The sequence below is a fragment of the Thamnophis elegans genome, chromosome 3 (assembly GCF_009769535.1).
Source record: "Thamnophis elegans isolate rThaEle1 chromosome 3, rThaEle1.pri, whole genome shotgun sequence".
Classification (NCBI taxonomy): Eukaryota; Metazoa; Chordata; class Lepidosauria; order Squamata; family Colubridae; genus Thamnophis; species Thamnophis elegans.
Genome location: NC_045543.1, coordinates 78,106,855 through 78,131,006, shown reverse-complemented (window position 1 = coordinate 78,131,006; position 24,152 = coordinate 78,106,855). Strand labels below are relative to the sequence as shown.

The following is a 24,152-nucleotide window of genomic DNA, read 5'->3' as shown; positions in this document are numbered from 1 at the left end:
AGAGTTAAGGACTGTGGCAACCATTATGTAGGACAGACAGGCAGAAGACTAGCAAAGTGCATCCAAAAGCACCAACTGGAACTAGAAGGTAAAAACTCCATAAAGACTCTGTATGTTATTTAGGCAGAGTATGCATAACAGACTACATTTTGTGTCCTAGTGTGTTGGGGGATTCTAGTCCCAGGGTTAGATAACAGAATAAGAGTTGGAAGGGACCTTGGACCTCTTCTAGTACAACCATCTGCTGAAGCAGGAGAACTAATACCATTTCAAATAAATGATTGTTCAATCTCTTCTTAAAAACTTCCAGTGATGGAGCACCCACAACTTCTGAAGGCAAGTCCTTCCACTGATCAAGTGTTCTGTCAGAAAGTTCTCTTCCTGATTCTGGTTCTCTTCTTGATTAGTTTCCATCCATTGCTTCTTGTTTTGCCTTCAGATACTTTGGATCTTCAGATTTTTTTTTTGTGGCAGCCCCTTAGCTATCCAAACGCTGCTGCTTGATGTGTGCAAAAAACTTGAATTAAGGAGAGGGGAGAATGTTAAACGAACCTTGGCTCCAAAAGGCTGGGGACTGCTTGTAAAGAATGACACCCAATATCTAGACTTTAGAGATGCAGCCCCAGTTTTTAGAGAAACAAGTTTGTGGGGCAGGGAATGCGAATCCCTTGTCCGGTCTCCTCTTGGGGAAAGTGTCAAAAGGGCACGTCGCCTCTAGTCTCTGGCGGTCCCTGATGGGCTGTCTTGTAAGTGTCATGCGCCGCTTCTGGAGCTGTCGAGAGAGCAATTGTCTCCCAGGGAGGGCCGGGGTGGGTGGCTGGGAACAGCGGCAAGGTGTGCTGTTTGTTGCTGTGCTGTTTGTTGCATCTGCCGTTCGGCACACCTGAAGGGAAAAAACCCGGCAAAAAACCAGGCAACCTCCTTGCCCAGGTATCTTGGCAACGGGACTTTTGAAAGCCACCAGTAGGGTGCCTCGACCACCGGCGTCGAGGAAAAGGGCGACACGGGAGCTGCTCTTCCTAAGAGTCCGCCGAGGCTCCGAACCAGAGCGAGGGAAAGCTCCGCAGCCGCAGCCCCCACGGGGGAGCGGGCGTGCCGGCTACACCAAGAGCGCGCGCGCGCCAGCCGGCTGCCTGGCGCGCCGAGAAAGGGCGAGGAGAAAGAAGCGCTCTGAGGTGCCGCCTGACGCCCGCTTGCTCGCCCGCCCTCAGTCAGACGCGGGGCGCTTTTTTCCTGAGGAAAAGCCTCAACTTAATGTCTCGCGGGCTCCGTCGGCCACCGAGATGGGGAAGAAGTGGCGGAGTCCCAGCCAGGCGGAGAAAGGCTGCTCCGACAAGGAAGAACTTGGCAGGCGGAGGAGTCGGAGCGCCAGTCGAGGGAGGTTCGCGGAGTCGTGGAAGAGGTTAAGTTCCAGGCAGGGCTCCACCAAACGCTCTGGGTTGGCTTCGCAACAGCCTCCGGTAAGCCGCCGGCTGCCTCGGTTCTGGTTCTCTTTGGCGCCGTTTTTCGTGCGGCGCGCCTCAACTTCTGCCTTATTAGGATGCCAGTTTCTCTCAGTGGACCTGCTGCCCCGCCAGGTCTCTCGTGGGCCGGCCTCGAGCGGCCATCGAGGTCGGTCACTTTCTCTCTTCTGAGAGGAATTGGCGCCCGATTCCGACGGGGCGTGGAAGGGAGTTGGTGGGGCTGTTGCTCTTCGCCAGATCAAAGCGCGAGGCATGTGTTGGTGTGCCGGAGACTTCATAACCGTAGGCTGCGCGCGCTCTCTCGGGTGAATGGGTCGCCCTCGGCGATGGTTTGTTTTTCCCCTCCTGTGGCGCCGAGGCTGAGAGGAACCTGGCCTGATGTTCGTGTTTCTGTGGAGGAAACCCCTCCTCCCCCAAATATAAGTAGTTTACAGCAAATAAAAGCAGGGTCATTTCTCGAACCCTCGTTTCCATGGGGGTCTTACATCACAAGCGCCAGGTAGCGAATGGTTAACTGTACATAATGCCGTTCTTTTTTTTTTCCTTTCGACATCTAGTGTTGCCTTCTTTGACCCATTTTAAACGATAAAGGGATTGTCTTCATTGTCTGCCATCCATTATGCCACTACAACACATTTCTCTCTGGTGTAAACTTCCCCCTTCTGTTGACTGCAATGCTACATGGGTGATAATGAACGTTGCACGTGCTGGGAACATAACAAATGCTGATGGTCCTTCGGTGCTTATTAAGACAGGAGGAAAGCTTGTATTTAGTGGAGAGATGCCCTTAATGCTACATCTGAGTACAGTATGTAACAGTGAAATCCACCTGTTACTAAGACCTACTTATCTTGCCCAACCTTGCTATATATCATTACTTCATTCATTGACTAGGTCTCCTCCCGGTGTATAGATAGTTGAATACAATGTTAAAATTGCTTCAACTGAACCGATCGGTGATTACCTTCTGGACGCTGTTAATTGTTCTGTATCTTGGTAAATGATGTAATTATTCTGTCTGCAATTTACTGTTGGCTTTCTAATGCATTTGGAGGAAGGGATGATTAGTATTTTCTTCAATTCTGTATTCATTGTTGCAGAATAATAGATAATTTATTAGACCATTTTGAGATAATGAGGCTCATAATCCATGCAACAATTAGTTACAATGGCTCAACTGTGAAGATGAGGACTATATAACTCTTAGGTTGAGCAGAAACATATGAAGTTTCAAGTGGAAGGGTAGCAATGTCAGTTGACTAGTAGCTTTGCATTATTCATTAATTTTATTTAGAAGATTATTTTAAATAGTTAAAGATCTTTCCTTAATAGTTTTTTAGTTTCTCTATAAATTATATGTTTGGAATTGTCTGAAGATGTGTGTTATATTTTGAAAGCACCAGGTAAAACAGCAACAGGTTGAATAGATAGGAATCAGAATATAGAAAGCTGAGGAGGGGGACTTGATATGAAATGGATGCCATGACAACCAAAATCTGGAGACAACTTGGTTCTGATATAAACAGATGGTAAGGTATCATTATTTTGGCTATTGGTAAATAAATCTTTAGTTGTAAACCTACTTGTCAAATAAAGCAGTATAAATAAGTATCATAAAAATCAGTATTTTAATAGTTCTTGAAATAATAATTCTAACATACAGTATACAACCTGTAAATGAAGGGATATTAACTACAAAAACTAATTCCTGTTATGTGTCTGAGTTGGAAAGAAAGCCCTGTACAAATAATTATTAAGATGTCAAAAATATGTGTGGAGAACAAATGTGCATATAATATATTTTCAAGTGACACTATTTCAAGATGCTTTTTTAAAAAGTAGAATTTGGAGTAAGATATGTGTTGACAAGAATTAAGAAATCATTTAGAAAAATGACAGAATTCTTTGATTGATTATGTTGTTGCCTCATTTGTATAATAAGCCATAATTCAGTTCCATATATTCGATATACCCCGTAAAAGCCATAGTTGTCATTTGAAACATTTTTTTACATCTTTTATTCTATCTCAAACTTTTTCCTTTCAAAAATTTGCAAACAATTATGTTTTAATAATTGTTTTGCTTTCAGAAGAACAGTTATATTATTTTAATTCAAAAACTTCTCTCATGTTTTGAAATGTCTCTGATTATGAAAAAAGTTCTAGATCTAAGCTAGAAAAAGTGTGGATGGAGCTGATCTATGTAAGAATATTTTACTATAAAAATTTAAAGCTGGGTATATGGTTCCTTAACCAGATAGTGGTAGTTTAAAGAAAATAAGAATATCTGAACTTTTTAAAATGAGTCTAGCTCTCCTGATAAACAAGACAGTTGAAAGAAAAGTACAGACATGGTTTCAAACTATGTTTCTGAGTAAAGACTAATGTAGCATGGGTTCCTTCACAGAGAATAAGAAGCAATAATTAAAGGATTACTATTTTGCTCTGAGGGAAAACTCCAACATCTCTATCTGGAAAAGAGTTTATAAGGATAAAAGTGGCATAAAAGTTTGCAGTTATTTCATTTCTCCAGAACTGAGCAGGATGTTACAAATCAGGAAGAGGCACAAAGTCCCAAAATTAGGTCAGTTCCTCAGACCAAGAGATTTATAGTTCAAAGAGAGTTACAGATGGAAGTTGTGGACTGAATGCCAAGAGTGTTGGGTGTTACTGGTGTCAAATTACATTGAGTATTCAGGGACAAAGGAAATAATTGCTCTCTCTCTCTCTCAGCTTTGAAAGTACAAAATCATTATTACATCTATTACACTGATGAGCACTCAGGGTTGCCTTGGCCTGTCCGAGGGCAGAAATAAACTCTACAGAAGAATTTCAGTTAGTATGCTATACGTAAGGTGAGTGGTTAGATGGAAAAGCACAACTGGATTATAGAGTTCCTTCTAAAATTATGTAATTCTTGGAAATTTAATGTCTGTGTGATTTGGGAACATAAGGAAATTGGCATGATCCAGCGTTGTTTTGGTGAAGTTATCCTGTTTCGTTTGTGTTGTTTTCAAATCATTTAAAGAATCAGAAGAATGTATCATAAATCTCTATTCTATATAATTTGAAGTTTTGTTCTTCCTAATTCTTGCTTCTGCTTCACTGGTACGTGTAATGGTTATGGTACAGTATGGTATCTATCCATATAATGACTGTTTACCAAGAACTTTCAAGCATTCAAGAATGCCAAGACTGGTTTTAAATATTATCTATTGGGGTTTACATTTTCCTTTTCAATGACTTCAGTTGCTGTTGTTTCATCAGTAGCAGTAAATTAAAAATAACCCCCTTCTCAATCTCTTAATCTGTAAAGTTAAGGCTGAAATCCTAGGTATAATTGCTACAAAAGAAATCCAGAAGAATTTCCTGACATTTCATTTAGAGATGTTGTATAAAATCAGTGATTTAAAAAACAAAAACAAATCACAGTTAGAATTATGATACAGATCTCACTTGGATTCTGGGTAAAGAACTAAAGAGTAATTCTGTTTAACCTTAAGCACTTTCTAAATTCTGTTGGGTGTGTTTTCATATGTATTATGCTTATGGGGCAGGACTTCTCTACTACTTCTTTTCCTAAATCACATTTTAGCACCTCCCAAACTGGGTTTGAGGAAAGGAGTAGTCTTGAAATCACATGTGAAATTGTTTGTAAAAATCGAGCTGTCACTTTGTTTGCATTAAGGCACTTTTAGAACTTGTAAATTTTTCCAGCAATTAAAAAAAAGACTATTTGCAGTGCTTGATTTAAGTGGAAACTTAAGGACATGAACCAATATTTGTGTTTGTGTAAATTAATTATTGTACAGTATCTAATTTAATGATGCTTTTGGGGGGATCACTGGAAAAATTCACCAGGTTCTAAAAAAAACACACTACATGATATGTTTGCTATGATTATTGTTATTGATATATCTGGAGATGGATATTAGATCTCAAGTGATCAGGTAGATCAGTCTAGAGACTCTAGGAAATAAATTACATAGGAAGGCTAAATCTACTATTACGAGATTGGCTACAATAACAAACTTTCAAATCCAATTTTTCTATACCTCCACCTTTTCATACATCAACAAATTATGGAGATTTCTGAACTGCTTTGGAATGTTATCTGGATGTTCTTGACTTAAAAATGCTTTAGCCAGTTTTGCCTCGACCACAACTTCTGCCTATCTCCCTGAAGGCCATCTTCTTTACTTTCTATATAGAAACTTAAGGCTCCATCTCTATCACAGGCATCCCTCTCTGATTATATAGGAAATAGTAAGACACGACAGTGACAAAATAGTAAGACACGATAGTGACAAAAAGGCTTTTGTGAGCAACTGAATATTTGAGACGTTGACTAATAAATGCTATCAACTTCAGGTTGAAAACATTATTTGAAAGTAATGGTTTAGACTAGCTTAGAACAATGACAACCACTCACTGTGTTTTGCATTGCAAAATAATTCATATAATAAAACAAGATTGAATGTTTGATTTTATGAAATTGGTAACAATCTGAAATAAGGTTTCAGATTTATTAAGTACTTGTTTAGTCAACATTCAATAATAGATGCTGGAATTTTTCATATATATTACCATTTTGCAGTGGGGAAATTTACATTCCTGCATATGTATTTCACCGTTTTTTGTATCCTCCCTCCTGAAGAAAAACAAGCATCGTATCATATTATTGACAAGTATATATACAGTGCTGGATTACGTGAATATGAACTGTAACATATTCATTCTTCCTAGATCTTTTCATGGTGTTAATTTACTTAGAAATTGCAAACCTGTTTGCTTATAAATCCTGTTATAATTCAGGTGATCAGTGATTTTAAAAAACAGCCATGTTAAATTGACTGTAAAATAAAAACTAGCAGTGAATGACAGTGAAATAAATGGCTTAGTGCTTCACATCTAATTAGCATTGTCATTTTTCTATGACTGAAATTGGGTTGTGTGATACTTTCTTACACTTGCTTTCTTCCTATTACTTCAAAATTGCTTAATAATTAATATAGATATTTTAATTCTGAACCTTGAGTTACTGAAATGCCCTAAGTAATTATAAAAGATTTAAAATACTTTTTCATAAACAAATTTCATCAACTTCCCTTCTTATCTCAGTCCTCTTTTTCTGTTTTCCTTTCTACAGTTATTCACACCAATAGACTTTTTTATGCATGGGAAATTTTTGGAGGGCATTCATGTTCAGAGAAATGGAATGAACATATTCATTCTGAACAAATTCATCTATTTCTTCAGTTATGTTTGCCTATTTAAAAAACAACAAACCAACAAAAACAAGACTAATGGACTCTTCAGACTTTTCCCCTCAGTATTTCAAATAATGGCTGAACTAAAGGAATAAGAGATAATTATATATAATATACTAAAATTGAATCTTATTGTGAAGATTTGGTTTGATTTGATTTGGAATCTGCCCAACTCCAAAATGACTGGTTGGTCCATTGGGGCTGTTTTTTGCCCTCCATTTGTTGGAAGACTCAGGTGGGACAGAGAGTCTTCCCGCAGTCAGCCCACAACCATAGAGCGTAGTCCCAGAGCGGCCACTGCCGGAAGATTCGTCAGCGGATCTCCGGAGTTTGGAAGCCGGTTATGCTTGGAGCATGGTGGCGGCGGCAGCAGGGTGGCGGCGGCAGCAGGGCGGTGGTTGGCAGCAGGGCAGGGCCACGGCAGTGGCCGTGCCCTGGCCCAGCCCTGCAGGAAGAGCTGGGCATGGTGAGGCTGGGAGCCATGCGAGCGGGAGGCAGAACAAGTGCTTGCGCAACTTCTCTTTCCAGCCGGGCAGAGAGCCATGCGGCTTAGTGCCTTTAGGATATTACTGGGGCGGTGAATGGCGCACTGCCCGGCTAGAAAGGGGGGTTGCCAGGCAGCTGCTTATGAGCATGATCATCTCATGGCAACTTTGTTGCGCTGCTGCAACAGCGCAACACAGCCTTTTGCCCCTGAGGCTGTGCCCGGCTCTTCGGGTGCCCACTCACAAGAGAGAAGCCACCCAGCAACCCCAAACCAATAAGCCCCCTCCCCAATAATAAGGCCCAAGCAAAATTTGGGGGGGTCAAAAGAAAATAAGACCCTGTCTTATTTTCGGAGAAACACGGTATATTACCACTTCACAGTACTTTACAGCCCTTTCTAAGTAGTTTACAAAGTAAGCATATTGCTCCCAACAATCTGGGTCCTCATTTTACCGACCTCGGAAGGATGAAAGGCTGAGTCAACCTTGAGCCCTTGAGATTTGAACTGCCAAACTGCAGTCAGCCAGCAGTCAGTAGAAGTAGCCTGCAGTATTGCATTCTAACCACTGTATCATAATTTTAAAACAGTTAACACCATTTCCTTATAAACATCTTCATTGAAATCTGTTAGGTAGGAATTGAAATATACACTATATATCTTTATCTCCAACCATCCATCTACACATATACATACACACACACACACACACACAGACATATTTCTTAAACTTAAATTTGAATCTTAGCATTTCTTAAATAGGACCCATTCCTATTTTTAAAAATCATAGAGGATCCTGCAAGAGATTTCATTTCAATGGATTATATTTATTGATACGTATCATGTTAAAAATTGCAATTGGCATACTCATTGCTACTACAACTTCTCATGATTATTTGATAGGATTTTAATACTATATTATTTTTCAGTATGAATCGGCAAATAATTTTGATTTTGTGAACACCTTCCCCCCCCCCAAACGGTCTTGGGAACCTCAGAGGTCCTTACCACACTTTGAGAAACTAATTGTATTGTATTGCCTACTGTATTAGGTTATGCTTTTTCCACCAATTATATTTAATTAATTCTCTCAATTTTGTACTTTTTCCATCAGAGAGTTGTGTCAATAATAAAAAAAAACCTTCTTTCTTTCCTTAGAAGAGCTTTTCAGTACTTTATTCCATGTTGACAGAATTTTATCTTGTATCTCCGTGTTACCTTTTTCTGTTGACATATGTCTGATGGTTCACATCATAATTGTGATACAATCAAAATGTGTTGAGGGCCCCATCTGTTTTCTCAGACCTTTTAAATATGATTAGTTATATTCCTTCACTTTCCTGGGCCATTGGTTGCTGTCCTTTCTTAAATTGCCTACACATTTGCTTGTAAAAATAGTGTTAGCAGAGCAGCATCAGTGTAAGAGATGAATGTAATGAGACGTGAAGAGAATTAAAAATAATGGCAATTTAAATGTTTAAATGTAATTTGGTAGGTAAAAAGAGATTAAGGGACTGTTATCAAAATACATTTCTGTTGAGGCTATAGAACGTGGGAATATTAATAGGAAAGATGATGTTTGTCTTGCTTGGTTAATTATGCTAAATATACAAGGGACAAAAGAACAGCAATATCTTAAGTAAAATAATGTTCTTGAGGGAATTATGATAAATGATTTGCTGAACAGATAACTGAATGAATATATGCCTTTTTGACTTTAAAGTGTGTAAATGATATAAATAATTTGCAGATATAAATAATTGGCACTTGAGATTTCCCTGTTTTGTTACACGTCTGTTAAATTGGGCTGTGTGATGCTTTCCAGAGGTAATTAAAATTAAATGAGATTTCATTGAATTACTCCAAATCAGATTGTTGAATAAGGTGTCTTTCCATCTCTTTGAAGGGATTTAAGGGAAATCTGGAGATTTGATCAGAGGTGGGTTGCTGCCGGTTCAGCCTGGTTCGGCCGAACCAGTAGTGAAATTCAGGCCTGGGTCGCAGAACCGGCAGCGACCCAGGCCTGCCACGCCCCCTAACAGATTTCCTTGCTGCCGCTGGCCACTGCCATTTTGTTTTTTTAGTGACTGTGTGTGCGCAGTTCACTGTAAATTGTTCTGCGCATGCGGGAAGAACAATTTACACTGAACAGCGCATGCAAGTGCAGCGCGGGTTGCGAATCGGTAGCAAAACCGGCAGCAACCCGCCCCGGATTTGATGCCTTTGGAGAGTCTTGGACAGGGTTTCAGCTTTCCTTATATGTGTGGGCAAAGTGAAAGATTACATGATGTGATGAAATTAGACAAACAATGAAATATATCTTCTCTGTTGACCCTACCTACATAATAGGTGTTTGTAAAGAAGATAATTTTAATCATTAAACGAGAGAGACAATTAATTGTAGTGGTTAAGGCATCAGGCTAGAAACTGGGACACCATGAATTCTAGACCTGCCTTTGGCAGAAAGCCAGGTGGGTGACCTTGGGCCAGTCACTTTCTCTCAGCCCTAGGAAGGAGGCAATGGCAAATCATTTCTGAAAAACCATGCCAAGAAAACTACAGGGACTTGTCCAGTCAGTCTCCAAAATCAGATATGATTAAATGGAGATGAAAGAAAAAATACTATCTACTTTACTAAACCCTCCCAGTGACCTAGCCGACCCATTTATAAAAAAAGGTGATTGGACTCTGCAACTAGTTACTGATCATCAGGTTCATGAAAAGTACCTTACTGTTAAGTTTCTGAAATTAGATGGTCAAAGAGAACATATGAATGGAGGAACAAATTGATTGAGAATTTGCCCTCCTTTGACCATGTTTTAGTTCTTAAAAAATGAGGCAGAAAGATTCTACAAACCAACAGGTTTCACTTTTTACAGCTTTTATGGATTTTAGAGCAGCTTTCAGTCTGATTTCTTTTTTCACCCAATCGTTGCAGCAAATTACAAAACTCTTCTTAGAAAAAAGGTGCTATCACTGACCTTTAACTGTATGATAAAATTAACATAAAAATTAAATGCAATACCTAAGGAAGCTATGCCAATGACAAATTATATGCTATTAGCCAAGAAGTAAGACAAGGCTGTATTCTTGTGCCATTGTTGTTTAACTAGTATATTAATGCACTTGATGAACAATCCTTTTCCTCAATTACCAAAACAGCTATAAAAACATATTTCAGACCTATTATAATCAGATGATACAAAATCCCAGACTCTGATTGGCTGAAGAAGGGCATTATGAACATTGGCCAATTATTAATTTCTGAAACTCTGGAAATCAGTTGCAAGATGTCGTGAATCTTCTTTATTCATGGAGACCTTCAATCAGTTGTGGATTCTGATTTTTTCATGTTATTAATTTGTGTAGAAAGCCTATAGATAAAGTGGATTCTTCACCATGAAAAAATACATTATACAAAAAAAGGAAAAGTCTAATGTCTTGAAATTTACAGGATTTATTTTTATCTCCTCTAAAGGACAACAATAGCTCTGGTCTCTCTAATTCTTCTTTTTTAGATACTTTATTTAATTCATGCAAATCTGCTTGCCTACAACAGCATTTTTCTCTACCATGGTGTTCGCAACAAATATAAATGACACCTTCCCTCTTCCACAGGAAATTTATTTCAGGGATATGCATTTTGAATAAGTACCACAGATAACTAAGAAAGGATGGATAACAAGAGATACGAATTTGTGTATGAAAGTATTCAGCTAAATTCATTAGAAGCTAAAATTGAAATAGATTTAGAAGAGTTATGCCATGTTTGAGGAGAGGGCATGGCTCTACATTTTAAAAGTTCTTCTCATTGTAACTATGCTGTATTGCTGGCCATTTTAGGGGATTTAATCTATTGGAAGGCACAGTAGAAGAGAAGGCATGGATGAAAATCATTTTCAAAGTTAATAATTTGTAGGCCTCGAATGTATATAGCACTCAAAAACAGTTTGCAAGGTAGTAGATTTGGAAAGTTCTTATTTTGTGTTGTATATTTGAGGAATATGATCTGATATATTGAAAAGTGTAAAGTATCAAGACAGTATGTTACATGGAGTTAAGTTCATGGGAGGAAAGCAGTCTTAAATGCTATATACATTACTTGATACCGTAATATCAAATTATAATGATTTTATTTTCATAGATGCTCAAAAGCCTGGACTCTAAGGGAAAGAGTACTAAATCACACCCTTTTGATTTAATTTAATTCTTAATTTGCAGGCAATAAAACATTATCTAGTAATTTTTTTTCAAAATTAGAGAAAGGCTAAATAATAACTATTACCGTGTACAGGTGATCCTTGAGATATGACTGAATCACCTGTTGTGGCAGATGTTAGGTAAAATGTGACATTAGGTAAAATTAACCACCCTGATCCCTTCTCTCCCTAATGAAATATAAAAATGAACCTGTGGATCATTAAGTAGAACATGGGGTGCCTCCTGGATGGGGGAGGCCATTGGAGGCCATTGGAGGCCTAGTAGAGGTGCAGGCTTGCCTGCTCTGGCTCTCTCAAGACTTCCCCCACTTCTGCTCCATTTCCTGTGCCCAAAAGGCCTTTTCTCACTCCCACCAGGTCCTCCCAGAGCTTAGACATGATTCCCACACCCTTCTCCTTATTTACTTTTGAAGAACTGCAAGGCCTTTTATAGTGCTAAAATTATTTTCTTCTTTGTGTGGCTATATGACACAGTTCTGAAAAGTAGCTGCAATTTTGTTCCACCCACAAATGGAAAAATAGAAATAATGGCAGCTGTATTAAGGTCACTGCTGCATAGTGCAGGACAACTGCTTTGTGCACACTTTGCCTTACCAAGGTCTGCACAATGCTGCAGAAGGTTTCTGACCATTCAGAAGCTTCTACAGCACTATACAAACCTTTCTAAGGCAGCAAAAGCAAGCAGTTTGTCTGACAAATGGGTGGGACAAAAAAGCAGTTAGTTGCATTTGGATCATTGCCATGTGACATGGGACACATGCCTGCCTGCCTTCCACAACATGAGGTCCAGAGAGCTTCAGATGGTACTAGTGAAGCATGATGGACATGTGGGGGGGCGTTGCAGGATTTTGGCGGGGGTGGAATGGGGAAGAGGTGAGGAGACACTGCAGTGACTCTTGGTGGGTCATAAGGGTGTATGACCGCAGGCCCAGTGCAGCCATTATAACTTTGATAAATATGTATGTATAAATAAGGTGACCAGACGTCCTGATTTCAGCGGGACGGTCACGATTTCTAACAATTTGTCCCATGTCCCGGGGCGTTTTAAAAAAGTCCCGATTTTCTGGCTTCATGTTGAAAGCCCAGTGTATTTGCTTAAGAAATCCTAACCGGGGCAAGACAAAAGACACCCTGTCTAATCCCTCTCTCTGTTTCAGTACTTTCATTGAAGATATTAAAACTTTAAAGCAAGAAAATGGACCCCCCCGCACCCCTTTTACCTCATTTTATAAGAAAAAATGACCTAGTACCATAGAGCTCCTGGAAATACATGGCTAGAAAGGTAGCGAGTCGATTTTCTGGAGGGGAGGGGCACGGAGGTTGGAGGTCGGCTCGTGTGGAAAAAATGGTGGCTCCTCATTTTTCTTTGAAAAATATTTCCCTGACTAATTTCACCATTTCAATTTGCTCAGTTCTTTGTATTAACATCTACATCATTCTTGGTTGACTTGGAGTGCAAGCCTGCTGGTAAGTGAGCTGGGTTTTTTTCTTTTCTTTTTTAATGTATTTTAAAATAATATTTTATTTATTGTGCATAGGATTTTTTAAAATTCTGTGTGGATTCTTTTTTTAAATTGTCTTAGACTATTTAAAAAAAGATTCTATCCAAAATAAATTGAAGTGAAACCATGTTTAAAAATTCTATGCACAATACTTTGAAATATATTGTGCATAGAAAGAATAGTTTGAAATGTTTTACTTCCATTTATTCTGTGTGGATTCTTTTTTAAAATTTTCTTAGGCTATTTAAAAAAAGATTCTATCCAAAATACAAAATACCAGCTGCAGTTATTCACTTAAGAACTGTGGCAAGAAAGGTGGTACAATGGGCTTAGTGACCAAAGTTACAATGGCATTGAAAAAAGTGACTGATGACCATTTTTCACACTTAGTGACCATTTTCACACTTAGCGACCGTTGCAGCATCCTCATGGTCACGCGATCAAAATTTTGATGTTTGGCAACAGATTCGTATTTATGATGGTTTCAGTGTCCTGGAGTCATATAATCACCTTTTGACAAAGTCAAATGGGGAAACCAGATTCACTTATGTTACTAACTTATCAGCTGCAGTTATTCACTTAAGAACTGTGGCAAGAAAGGTGGTATAATGGGCTTAGTGACCAAAGTTACAATGGCATTGTAAAAAGTGACTGATGACCATTTTCACACTTAGTGACCATTTTCACACTTAGCGACCGTTGCAGCATCCTCATGGTCACGTGATCAAAATTTTGATGTTTGGCAACAGTTACAATTTGTATTTGTAAATTGTAGTTATGTTGAAATAAAAAAAATATTACAATACTATTTTTGCGTTATATGAAAATTTTTGTTGCTCCGTATAAAATTTTTAAACCAGCCCCCCCCCCCCCCCCGGGTCAAAGGTGTCCCTCTTTACCAATCTGAAAATCTGGTCACCTTATGTATAAAGCTTTTGGTGGGGACTGTTGTAATTTTGAACGTTCATTAAATTGTCTGTTGTATTTCAACAGGGTATATACAAAACTGAAAATGCATTGTAGTTTGATAAACCATCATATGTTGGTTGTATTCCAATTGAATTGCAATCTAAAACATTTTTGTTGTTGCAGATTTTGGCTGAGAAAAGAAAATTGCCAGCAATCTCAAAGTTTTAATTCTAAAATTAGGAAGCACGTAAGGTTAGCAATAAAAAAAATGTATTGGTGAGCTACCATACCCTCTTACAGGTACCATATTATAAGTTGCATATAAGCATTCTTTGAGTTATTTTAGTACAAGAGGAATGCTTTCATGTTGTAGTTTAAACTACTTGCCAACTAAGTCTTAGTAAGATGGAGGACTTTGCAATGAAATGCAATTCAACTAATTGCTTGCCAAATGAGGCTAAGAAAACAGAATGGCTCATGCTTCTCACTTCAAAGCGTTTCTTAATAAAAGGATGCAAAAACACTTTTAAGTAGCATGTTGCACTGATTTTAATGAAATCTTAAAAACCCACAGACTACTTTGATCATACATACTCTTATTCTGTAGGAAATTAGACCTAACCAAAATACTCATTGCAAAATGTTATGCGTGAACTGGAGTTCCTTAAGTTGTTATAGTGCCTTCAGCTTGAAGAATTGTTCATTGTTTGGTATGAATCTGCTACAGGGAATCCTCATTTAGTGACTACAGTTGGAACCGGCAACTCAGTTGCTAAGTGAAATGGTTGAGGAGTGAAACTGCATCTGTGATTATGATCTTACTTCAAGCTTTTCTTTGCTTTACAAACCAGCAAAGGTAGTAAATGCAAGGATTGGTCACATTTCTTTTTCATCACTATTGTAACTGTGAACACTAAACAAATGCTGCCTGCATTCCTGTTATTTTCAAAAAAGCTGCTAGATTTTGGGCAGTTCATTCAGGGATAGATGAGAATTATCTTCTGAAAAAGCTATTCTGTGATATTTCAAGATATAGCTTTTATGAATAGCTTATGCATTGATTTTCAATACTTATGCTTGATGGATATGAAAAGAGGTTTGAGTTTGAGTTTATTTTTATTTATAGGCCGCCCTTTTCCCTGGTGGGACTCAGGGCGGCTTACAATTCATGGGGAGGGGTATGCTTTGTAAAATGTAACTGGGTCCCTACTACTTGTAATATTTTTTAACATATTGTATATTTGATTACTTTTATACAAATAACATATTTATTTATTTAACAAATTTATATGGCCGCTCAACTCATACCCCTTGGTAGCGTACAACATTAAAACCCACAACATAAAACCCATATAACCTTATCTCCTTGCCCCCTGTGGGAGCAGCAAATATACTTATACTGGCTCTGTATTTGCTGTGGACAGAATAACCTCTCCAGGACCTTCTGGAAAAGTGACAAAAAGGAATGATATTCCATAGTGAGGGAACTACAACCCATAAGACCCTTTTTCTGGAAGGAACCCGTAAACCTGCCCTCTCATGGACTGTGTAAATGAGACTAGGAGAAATCAGTCCTTTAAATAACCTGATCCCAAGCCACGTAGGGTTTTAAAGGCAATAACCAGCACATTGAATTGCATCCAGAAACAAATCAGCAACCAATGTAGCTCCCACAAAAGGGGTGACAAATGCATAAATCTTGGTTTGTGCAAAACTTTGCAGGCTTCTGTGTTTTGAACCACTTGAAGCTTCTGGGTACTTTTCAAGATTAGCCCCATGTGGAGAGCATTACAGTAATCAAAATAGGAAATAAGCAGTGTGTAGGTGACTTTGGGAAGGCCACACTTGTCCAAGAATGAATGTAAGTGATCTTTATTTGAAGATCTTCCATAGAATTTCACATATTCTCCAGTGTGGTTGCAGGAGAGTCCAAGAATAGATTAACTTATCCTTTCTGCCAAGAGGCTGAGTCATCATATTGTAGCCACACCTCCGTGCCTCTCTGCTTGGCTCCAGTTTCGACTCAGTCTTGCCCGAGAGAGAAACATATTTCCTTGGGTGTAGGACTTTCTTCATTCTTGGACTCTCCATCAAAAAAACTCCGCTGTGATTTACAAAAGTCTTAAAGTTGGTAGCTGCGAGTGTGCACCGCTCACCACTTGACCAGCTCAGAGCTCCTTAGGTGCGCTGTTTCTGCCAGCTGCCATTAGAGTTGCTGGCCAGGCTTTCTGAGGCCAGAGCCGCCCATCTACCAGTGGCTGCCTCAGGATTCCCCTCACAAGAATCTGATCGGGGAAGTCCCCTTGCTGCTTCCAGAGCAGCCAGTCATATGTTGAGGAGAGAGCTGCTTGTCTATCGGCAGCTACCTCAGGATTCCCCTTCTCAGCCACCTAATCGGGGAATCTCCCTGCCACATCCAGAGCCGATACCCACGTGTTGAAGCCTGGGCCGTCCATTTATTGGTGGCCACCTCCGGATTTCTTGCATAACCACCTGATCAGGGAAATCTCCCTGCTGCATCCAGAGCTGCTGGCCATGTGTTGAGGCATGCTCATCGATTTTTCCCTTGTCTGACCACCTGAATGGGGAAGTCCCCTGAAGCTGCCCGGAGCATTCAGGCTTCTGCAGGGACTTGAAAGGCCATTTTCAAGTCCCTGCATAGGCACATTCAAACACTCAACTGCAGCGATCTCCCTCTAGGTCACCAGCAGATCGAGACCCCAACCTTGTAGGAGGCACGGATCGCACCCAGCACAATCGGCTGCCTGCAGAGATCTTAATTCGATTGCCAGCGAACTTCAACATTCCAGGCCCTGGGATCGCCGGATAATGTTAGTGCACAAAGTCTGGCACGTTAAGCACGCCCACAAATGACCTCGTTAGTATAGCTTTGTACTCCAGGGGTTCCCACCTAAGATGGCAAATCTCGAGTCTGTGGGAGAAGTGAGCCATTCTGTGGCTCCGCCTCAAGGCCCTGCTCAGGAATCTGAAGGTACAATCGAATAGCAGATCATTTGCCCCCTTAAAAAGAAAGAAGTATTCTTTCTTGAAGCGTCCTTCTAGGGCAGCGAGAAGGATGAAAGGAAAAGGCAGAAGGCCTAGACAAGCAGGTCTCCCTGGCCGAAAAGGAGCTGACTAATCAAGGGAAACTCCCATGCCAATCTCTGGCCATCCCATCTACCTCCCGCCCAGTTGGAACCGATAGTCGCTTCCAACTTATCGGGCTGAACCAATTAGTCTCCAGGGAGCGATGAGGCATTCTCCTCCCCCATTATCTATTGCAGAGGGCGGAGACATAACTTATTATTCTGCATGGCTCCAGCAACCCGGCATCAAGATCCAATGAGACCCAGACTAGCTTCACACGTCACAGTCATGGTCACAGGGGCGGGACTGCGCCCAATGGAAAGTCCCATGTTTGGGATACCTGAGAATCTCAGATTCATTATTTCCCAAGCCATTTATCATGGCATAGTGACTGGTCTCCAGCAAAGAAGTCCAGCTGCCTCTGCAGCTTATAAGCCTTACATTTGACCACAGCAGTCTCAGCTTCTCACAGACTTGCCAGGCTTCCAAGTGCATCGGGATGTCTATCACTCACTGAGGAGTGAGGCCTCTCTCCTAGGAGCTGATAGTCAGAGAGTACTTGACCTTTCTGAAGATGAGGATCTAACCCCTGATCCTCTCACCTTTACGGGATTGATTACACTGGCCCTATTCAAATTGCTATTACACAAGGCTAGGGCCACAGCCCAACTTGGTACCAGGACCCCTGTGACAGCAACACCCATGGGACAGCAAGATCCGGGAGACCAGCTCTTCTCCGAGCCTCTGGCAGAACGGGAGGAGATTCCAGTTCCTAAACTATTCATGGACGTAGTACAAAAACAATGGGCTTGCCCAGGCTCTTTTCCCACTCGTTGTGGGAATGATAGGCGATTCTATAACATGGAGGCTGAACTCACCCAGGCTCGTCCGGTGCCAACCTTAGACATCCCAGTGGCAGCCCTTGCTTCCTCTTCCTCAATAGTGTCAGGCGACATAGTGGAGTGCTTGAGGGCGGAGGACAAAAGATCTGAATTGATTCTACAATTCTACTGGTAAAACATACCAGTCAGTGGCATGGGCTATTAAAGACGCATCTTTAGCTTCCTTCTTTAACTATACATCCCTGATCTGGCTTCACCAGTTACAGGAAAGGGTTTCTCCCCAGGATGTTCGCTTGCAGCAAGACATAAATAAGTTGTTGGCTATTACACAGTTCTCAGCGAATGACACACTAAATGCTGTGAAGTATGCCTCCAGAGTCCTATCTTCATCCATTACAGCTCAGAGGATGCTGTGGCTTCGCAGTTGGCAAGCGGATGCTAAATCAAAACGTAGACTAGCTGAATCTCCTTACACAGGAAGCTCCCTGTTTGGGGAGTCCATAGACCCTATCTTAATAGAGAACAAAGACATCCGACACTATAAGCTGGACACCTTTGTATCTGCTGAGGCTTCCTTTGAACAAAGCATCCTTCAAAGAGTGCACACTACATCAGGGACTCCAGACCAGTCAGTTCCCACCCTTAAGACTGTTGCTTGGACTCTCCCGCAGTCATATTGGAGAAAGAACATTGGTCCTACATGAGTTGGTCTTTCTTAGTGGGTTGCGGGAGAGTCCAAACGCATCCTCTAGGTGGTAGGTCTGTAGTCCAGGAGTTCAGCAGGGTTTTTGATCAGGCCATTTATCCACAGCTGCGTCTTTGTCAAAACTGGACCCAGGCAGAGAGGCATGGAGGTGTGGCTACAATTTGATGACTCAGTCTCTGGGCAGAAAGGACAAGTTAACCCATTCTTGGACTCTTCCGCAACCCACTGAGAAAGAACGTCTCAGGTAGGACCAATGTTCCATCTCTTTGATAAGTCTTATTCCCTGGCTTTCTCTTTTTCAAGTTTTCTCAAATTTGCCAACCATAATCTTCTTTTTTCAGTCTATTATAGGCATTTACTGTTATGCCCAAAACAACAAGCATTGTGCTTGGCTGATCATCATCTTAAGGAAGCAGTGAAATTTTATTCTTGGAATCAGTGGTACTATTAGAACCATCTCTTTACCAATAAACTGAAAGTGTGTATCTTCCTTCTCTGTTTCTTCCTTCAGTTTCCAGATTTCATTCCCATATATCATTATTAGAAAGGGCATTGCTTTGTTGTCACTGCAATGCCCTTATCCTTCATGATCTTCTTTCTGTGTGTCATTGTTTTGTGCCTTAGAATTCATGCTTTATTTATTCCCCAATTTATTCATTTTTCAGCCCAAAATACTAATCTATGATTTTTCATTTTTTTCATATTGACTTTAACTTCTGTCTTATACTTAACATTAATCCACTTATCTATTTTTTATGTTCATAATGAACTCTTAAGTTTTCTTTATGATTTACTAACAAAGTAGCATTCTCTACAATGTAGAATCTACATAGATTAATTTGTTGATTTTCATTCTCCGCTTTGGATTCCAATCATTTTAATCACACATTCTATTCTTATGTATATCATATCAGATAATCTGATAATGAGACAACAGGCATCTGTGTGCTTCTAGTTATTACAGTATTTTTTATTCATTATTAAGAATTTCTTATTCATTGTTATAAGCTGACTTATTCAAATCATCAGCCATTAGCTTTCATGCCTGAGGCGAAACTAGAACTCATGGTCTCCTGGTTTCTGGTCTGGTGCCTTAACTATTGGATCAAACTTTTTCCATAGGAAAATAACTCAATGTCCTTGCATGTAAGTTAGCCTTAATTTGTTCTTCATTTACCATGATTTCTATAATCGAAGGAAGACAAATATAAATTGCCTTCCTGCATTTTTTTAGCTTTCTCCATCACATTTTTCAATTTGCCTTTACTGAAATCTGCTTGTCTATTTGGTACTTCTCTTCCTTCTATTCTCCCTCAAAGCAAATCCTTGCTTGCCTGAAGAATTACAGCATCAGTTTAGTATGTGCACATTTTTCCTGAATCACTTTCTTTTTTACAGTGTATATACCTGTTTATACCAAAATTTTGGCCAAACAGTCATGTCCCATGTTTATTGATCTAGAGCTTTTTGTTGTAATTCTTTAGTAAAAATATTTCAGTATTGCGGGGCGCACACACATAGCATTATGGGTGTGGCACGTCGGGGCACAACCCCCCTGTGCTCCCCCCGCTTTTGGTATGGCAGCCAAAAAAGGTTTGCCATCACTGGCCTATGTCTTTCACACTCTGTCTTGTATTTATTCTTGACATGTGTTTGAAAGCCACTTGGATCTTTTTACTTTTTGAAATTCCAAGAAAAATATCAAGTCTTTAATTTCTTTCCATAACTACCCAGGTTACCTTCTCATAAATTGGTTAAGAATATGAAGTATGTTCCTTAAATTGATCTTGTATACTAACTGCATGTTTTTCAAATCATATGTTAAAAGCAAATCTTCTCTCCCTAACTTTGGAGAAATACCCATTTGGTTCAGTTTCAAGCCAAGAGAAAAACATTGGAAACATGGAGGCTAATTGGAAAGATGGTTTAATGATGATGCAAAACCACCAAGCACATGCAGTTCTGGGTAGTTGACCACATGGAGTTGAGAGTGAGGATCTTTTATAACTTCTTTTGGGCTTTGCACTTGAACTTCCTGTTCCTGTGCAAGAACATGTATTCTATTGGCTGTTGTCAAACTCCCATGGATCCATGTGGTGTCATGTTTGTCTGAGGCAAGTTTGGTTATAGTATGCTGGGTGATGCAATGTGTTTAAGAGATTGCGGAATGTAGTGAGCTCTACTGCTAGATAATTCTAATCTTAATAATTAGAATCTCTAATTCTGTCTTAATCCCATCACCCTGGAGCTGAAGGTCATTTGTTTTGTATATAGGCTGTCCCATCTTTAGTGGGCACAAAATATCTGCTGGAGGGAGGGAACTGAGGCTTCGAGATTTTTATTTCTCTTTTAGAGGAAATATTTTATCCTGTCTTTTTAAATATTTCCCAAAATATTTCATTCTTAATCCACATAAAATACATCCCACAGTTTGGAAGTATTCTGGATTATTTTATTATTCTTTATTTCTTGTTTTTTCTATTATGAAATGTTTGTATGTAATGTTGTCTGCATTTCTATTAGCCTATTTTCTGTATTATTGCATTTGCCTTGTGCATTCCTTGCTTTATTTCCTTAAAAAGTCTTCAATAGACTTGACAGAGGCATATCTGCATATTCGAATTCGGCCAGCCCATTGCAGATTCCTCCGCTTCTCCCACGGGGGTTGCCACTTTCAGTACAGGGCTCTCCCATTTGGCCTGGCCTCTGCCCCCACACATTCACGAAGGTCCTGGCAGCATTAGCGGCTCACCTGTGATCCCTCCTGGTGAGATTCCATTGCTACCTCGATGACGTGCTCATCCTGGCTCAATCACGAGCACAGGCAATTTGCGACCTGAACCTAACCATATGAGCTCTACGGTCTCTGGGGTTTTCCATAAACTTTCCCAAGAGCCATCTCTCTCCCTTGACGAGAATTCTACATCTTGGAACCGTGATAGATTCAAGAACGCGACTAGTTCGTCTTTCCCCAGAATGCTTGACAAGCTTCAAGCCTTGGCACGACACACCCGCACAAGTCGGTCATTTTCCATCCTGTCCTTGGCCCGCTTGCTGGGCAAGATGGTGTCATGTATAAGGATTGTTCCATGGGCCCGACTCCACTCTCGGACTCTCCAGTGGGCGCTCGGACTCTCCAGTGGGCGCTCATCCCCTTCCAATGTCAACGCATGAGAAATTCTCCACGCTTGATTCCCCTGTCACTGGGGCTTTGCTGGTCCCTGAAGTGGTGGCTGTCCCTGGCCTTCAACCGCGGATCTGAGTTTTGGGAGCCGGACTACATCTCTGTTACGACAGACGCGAGCCTTTTTGGCTCGAGGGCCATGATGGAATCCAACCTGGCGCAGGGTCGTTGGTTGAGGTCTGACCTGCTCCACAATATAAACTGGCTGGAGCTGAAGGCTGCTCGCCTGGCCCTACTTCATTTTCAAGACTTGATAGCCAACTATCACATGCTCCTCCTGACAGACAATGTTGCTGCAAAAGCCCACATAAATCGTCAGGGAGGGACCCATTCCAAGAGCCTATGACTGGAAGCCCAGAAGCTCGGGCTCTGGGCAGAGAGGAACCTGGCGTCAATAATATCAGAACACATCTTGGGCATAGCCAACCACCAGACCGACTGGCTGATTCGGGCAACGGTCGACCATGGCGAGTGGCAACTGATTCCAGAGCTCTTCCACACAATTTGCCTCTGCTTCGGCAATCCATTGGTGGACTTGTTCGTCAGCCCAACCAATGCCCAGCTGCCCCGGTTCTTCTCCGGCTTCCCAGCATGCAATGCAGAAGGAACAGATGCCCTCAGAAGCCCGTGGCTCCCAGGCCTCCTTTATGCCTTCCCCCTCCCTCTAATCCAGGGGACCCTGAGGAAAATAGCGATAGAGAGGCCACACATCATCTTGGTAGCTCCATACTGGTCGAGGCGGCCTTGGTTCACGGACCTGGTCCAGCTGTCCATATCTCCCCCCTGGAGAATCCCCCTGGAGGAGGTCGCCCTGTGCCAGGGGGTCCTGGTCCACCCGGAGCCCCAGTGGCTCCAACTGACCGCCTGGCACTTGAGCGGCACCTTCTAAGGGATGCCAATCTGTCCGCTAAAGTCATCTCCACCATCAACGTGGTGGATGTTTGCCTCCTGGTGCGGAAGATTCCACCTATCTCCAACCAATGTTTCGGTCATCCAGGTTCTTGAGTTTCTGCAACACGGCCTAGATCAGGGTATCTCCCATAACACATTACAGAGACAGGCGGCTGCCCTCTCCTCAGTCCTGGCAGGGGAGGGCCATTTATCCTTAGCCCAGTCCCCTCTGGTCAAACATTTTCTAAACGGGGCAGCGAACCTGTGCCAGCCCCCAGTGCACAGGTTTCCAATGTGGGATCTCTCCCTAGTACTTAGGACCTTCACGGGACCCCCTTTCGAACCATTAAGGATGGTACCTCAGGTACCTAACTCTAAAGGTGGCCTTCCTCATCGCCGTTACCTCGGCTAGGCGGATATCCGAGTTGGGGCGCCTTGTCGTCCAAAGACAACTTGTGTCAATTCCACCAAGACAGGGTCGTCCTGCGACTTGACCCGACCTTTCTCCCAAAGGTCAACTCCCTGTTCCATAGATCGCAGGAGGTCATTCTCCCTAACTTCTGTCCCTCTCCTTCCCATGGGAGGGAAATTCTTTGGCACAGACTAGATGTCCACCATGCCTTGAGTATTTATTTCAGGCGCACATCCTCTATTAGGTGTTTGGAGGCCCTGTTCCTGTCCTTCCAGCCCGGTACAGTGGGTGCCAGGGTCTCTTCAGCTACCATAAGCAGGTGGTTACTGCAGGCCATCATGACAGTCTACGAAGCCCTAGATCAGGTTCCACCGCAGGGAATTATGGCCCACTCCACTAGGAACGTAGCTACCACGGCCTCGTGGGCCACCAGGGCTCCTCTAGAGGACATCTGTAGGGCGGCCACTTGGGCTCCCCAACTCCCTTTATCCGACACTACTGTTTGGATCGTTTCCTTTCGGCGAACACAGCCTTTGGCCATCAGGTGCTTCAACAAGTAGCGACCCCCCCAAAATCAACATCCCACCCTGGGACTTAGCTTGGGGGGTCTGTGTGTGTGTCTTGGCTTTCCTTACATACTACTTGCAGCTTTTTCCGTTCGATCTCATGAAACTGGGAGCCTAGAGGGAAAGGAGGATACTTAAGAAAAATCCCTCAGTCTCTGGACCAATCAGGCTGTGACTAACCCCAGCTGTAGCTCCTCCCACCTCACTACAGAAAAGAAACGTTCAGGTAAGGACCAACGTTCTTACTTTAAAAAAGAGTTTCACGAAGCTAACAAAAAGAAGTAAACACATTCACAGTCTACAGAGCTATAGCCACTTTCCATCTTCCAAGCCATAGCATGAAGAATTAGGATTTTTTCCCCCTAATGAAATTAAAATAATCCTAGTGGAATAGAATATAGTTACTGAATAAATACTTCATGTTATTTATATCTGTCTCATATTTATCATAGGAAGCTAAACTTGAACAGGACTTGTAATGTTGCTGGCATGGTTATAATTGTTAGCATGGTATGATTTATTCCTTGGGGCATGACATCCCTGCAGGCAGATGATAGCATTTTTTTCTACCTATCTTATGTCAACACCTGTTGAGGTTTAATCAAGCAAACAATTCG

The 24,152-nt window shown here is 41.3% G+C and overlaps 1 protein-coding gene across 1 annotated transcript in view; it reads left to right on the top strand.

Annotated features, from left to right (window-relative positions):
• Positions 1-1,283: 1,283 nt before the first annotated feature.
• LOC116505957 (transient receptor potential cation channel subfamily M member 3-like) overlaps positions 1,284-24,152 on the top strand; it is a 235,731-nt gene continuing 212,862 nt past the window's right edge. Inside the window, 1 exon segment of the mRNA XM_032213466.1 lies at positions 1,284-1,460. Within this exon segment, the coding sequence (XP_032069357.1) occupies positions 1,284-1,460 (177 nt within the window).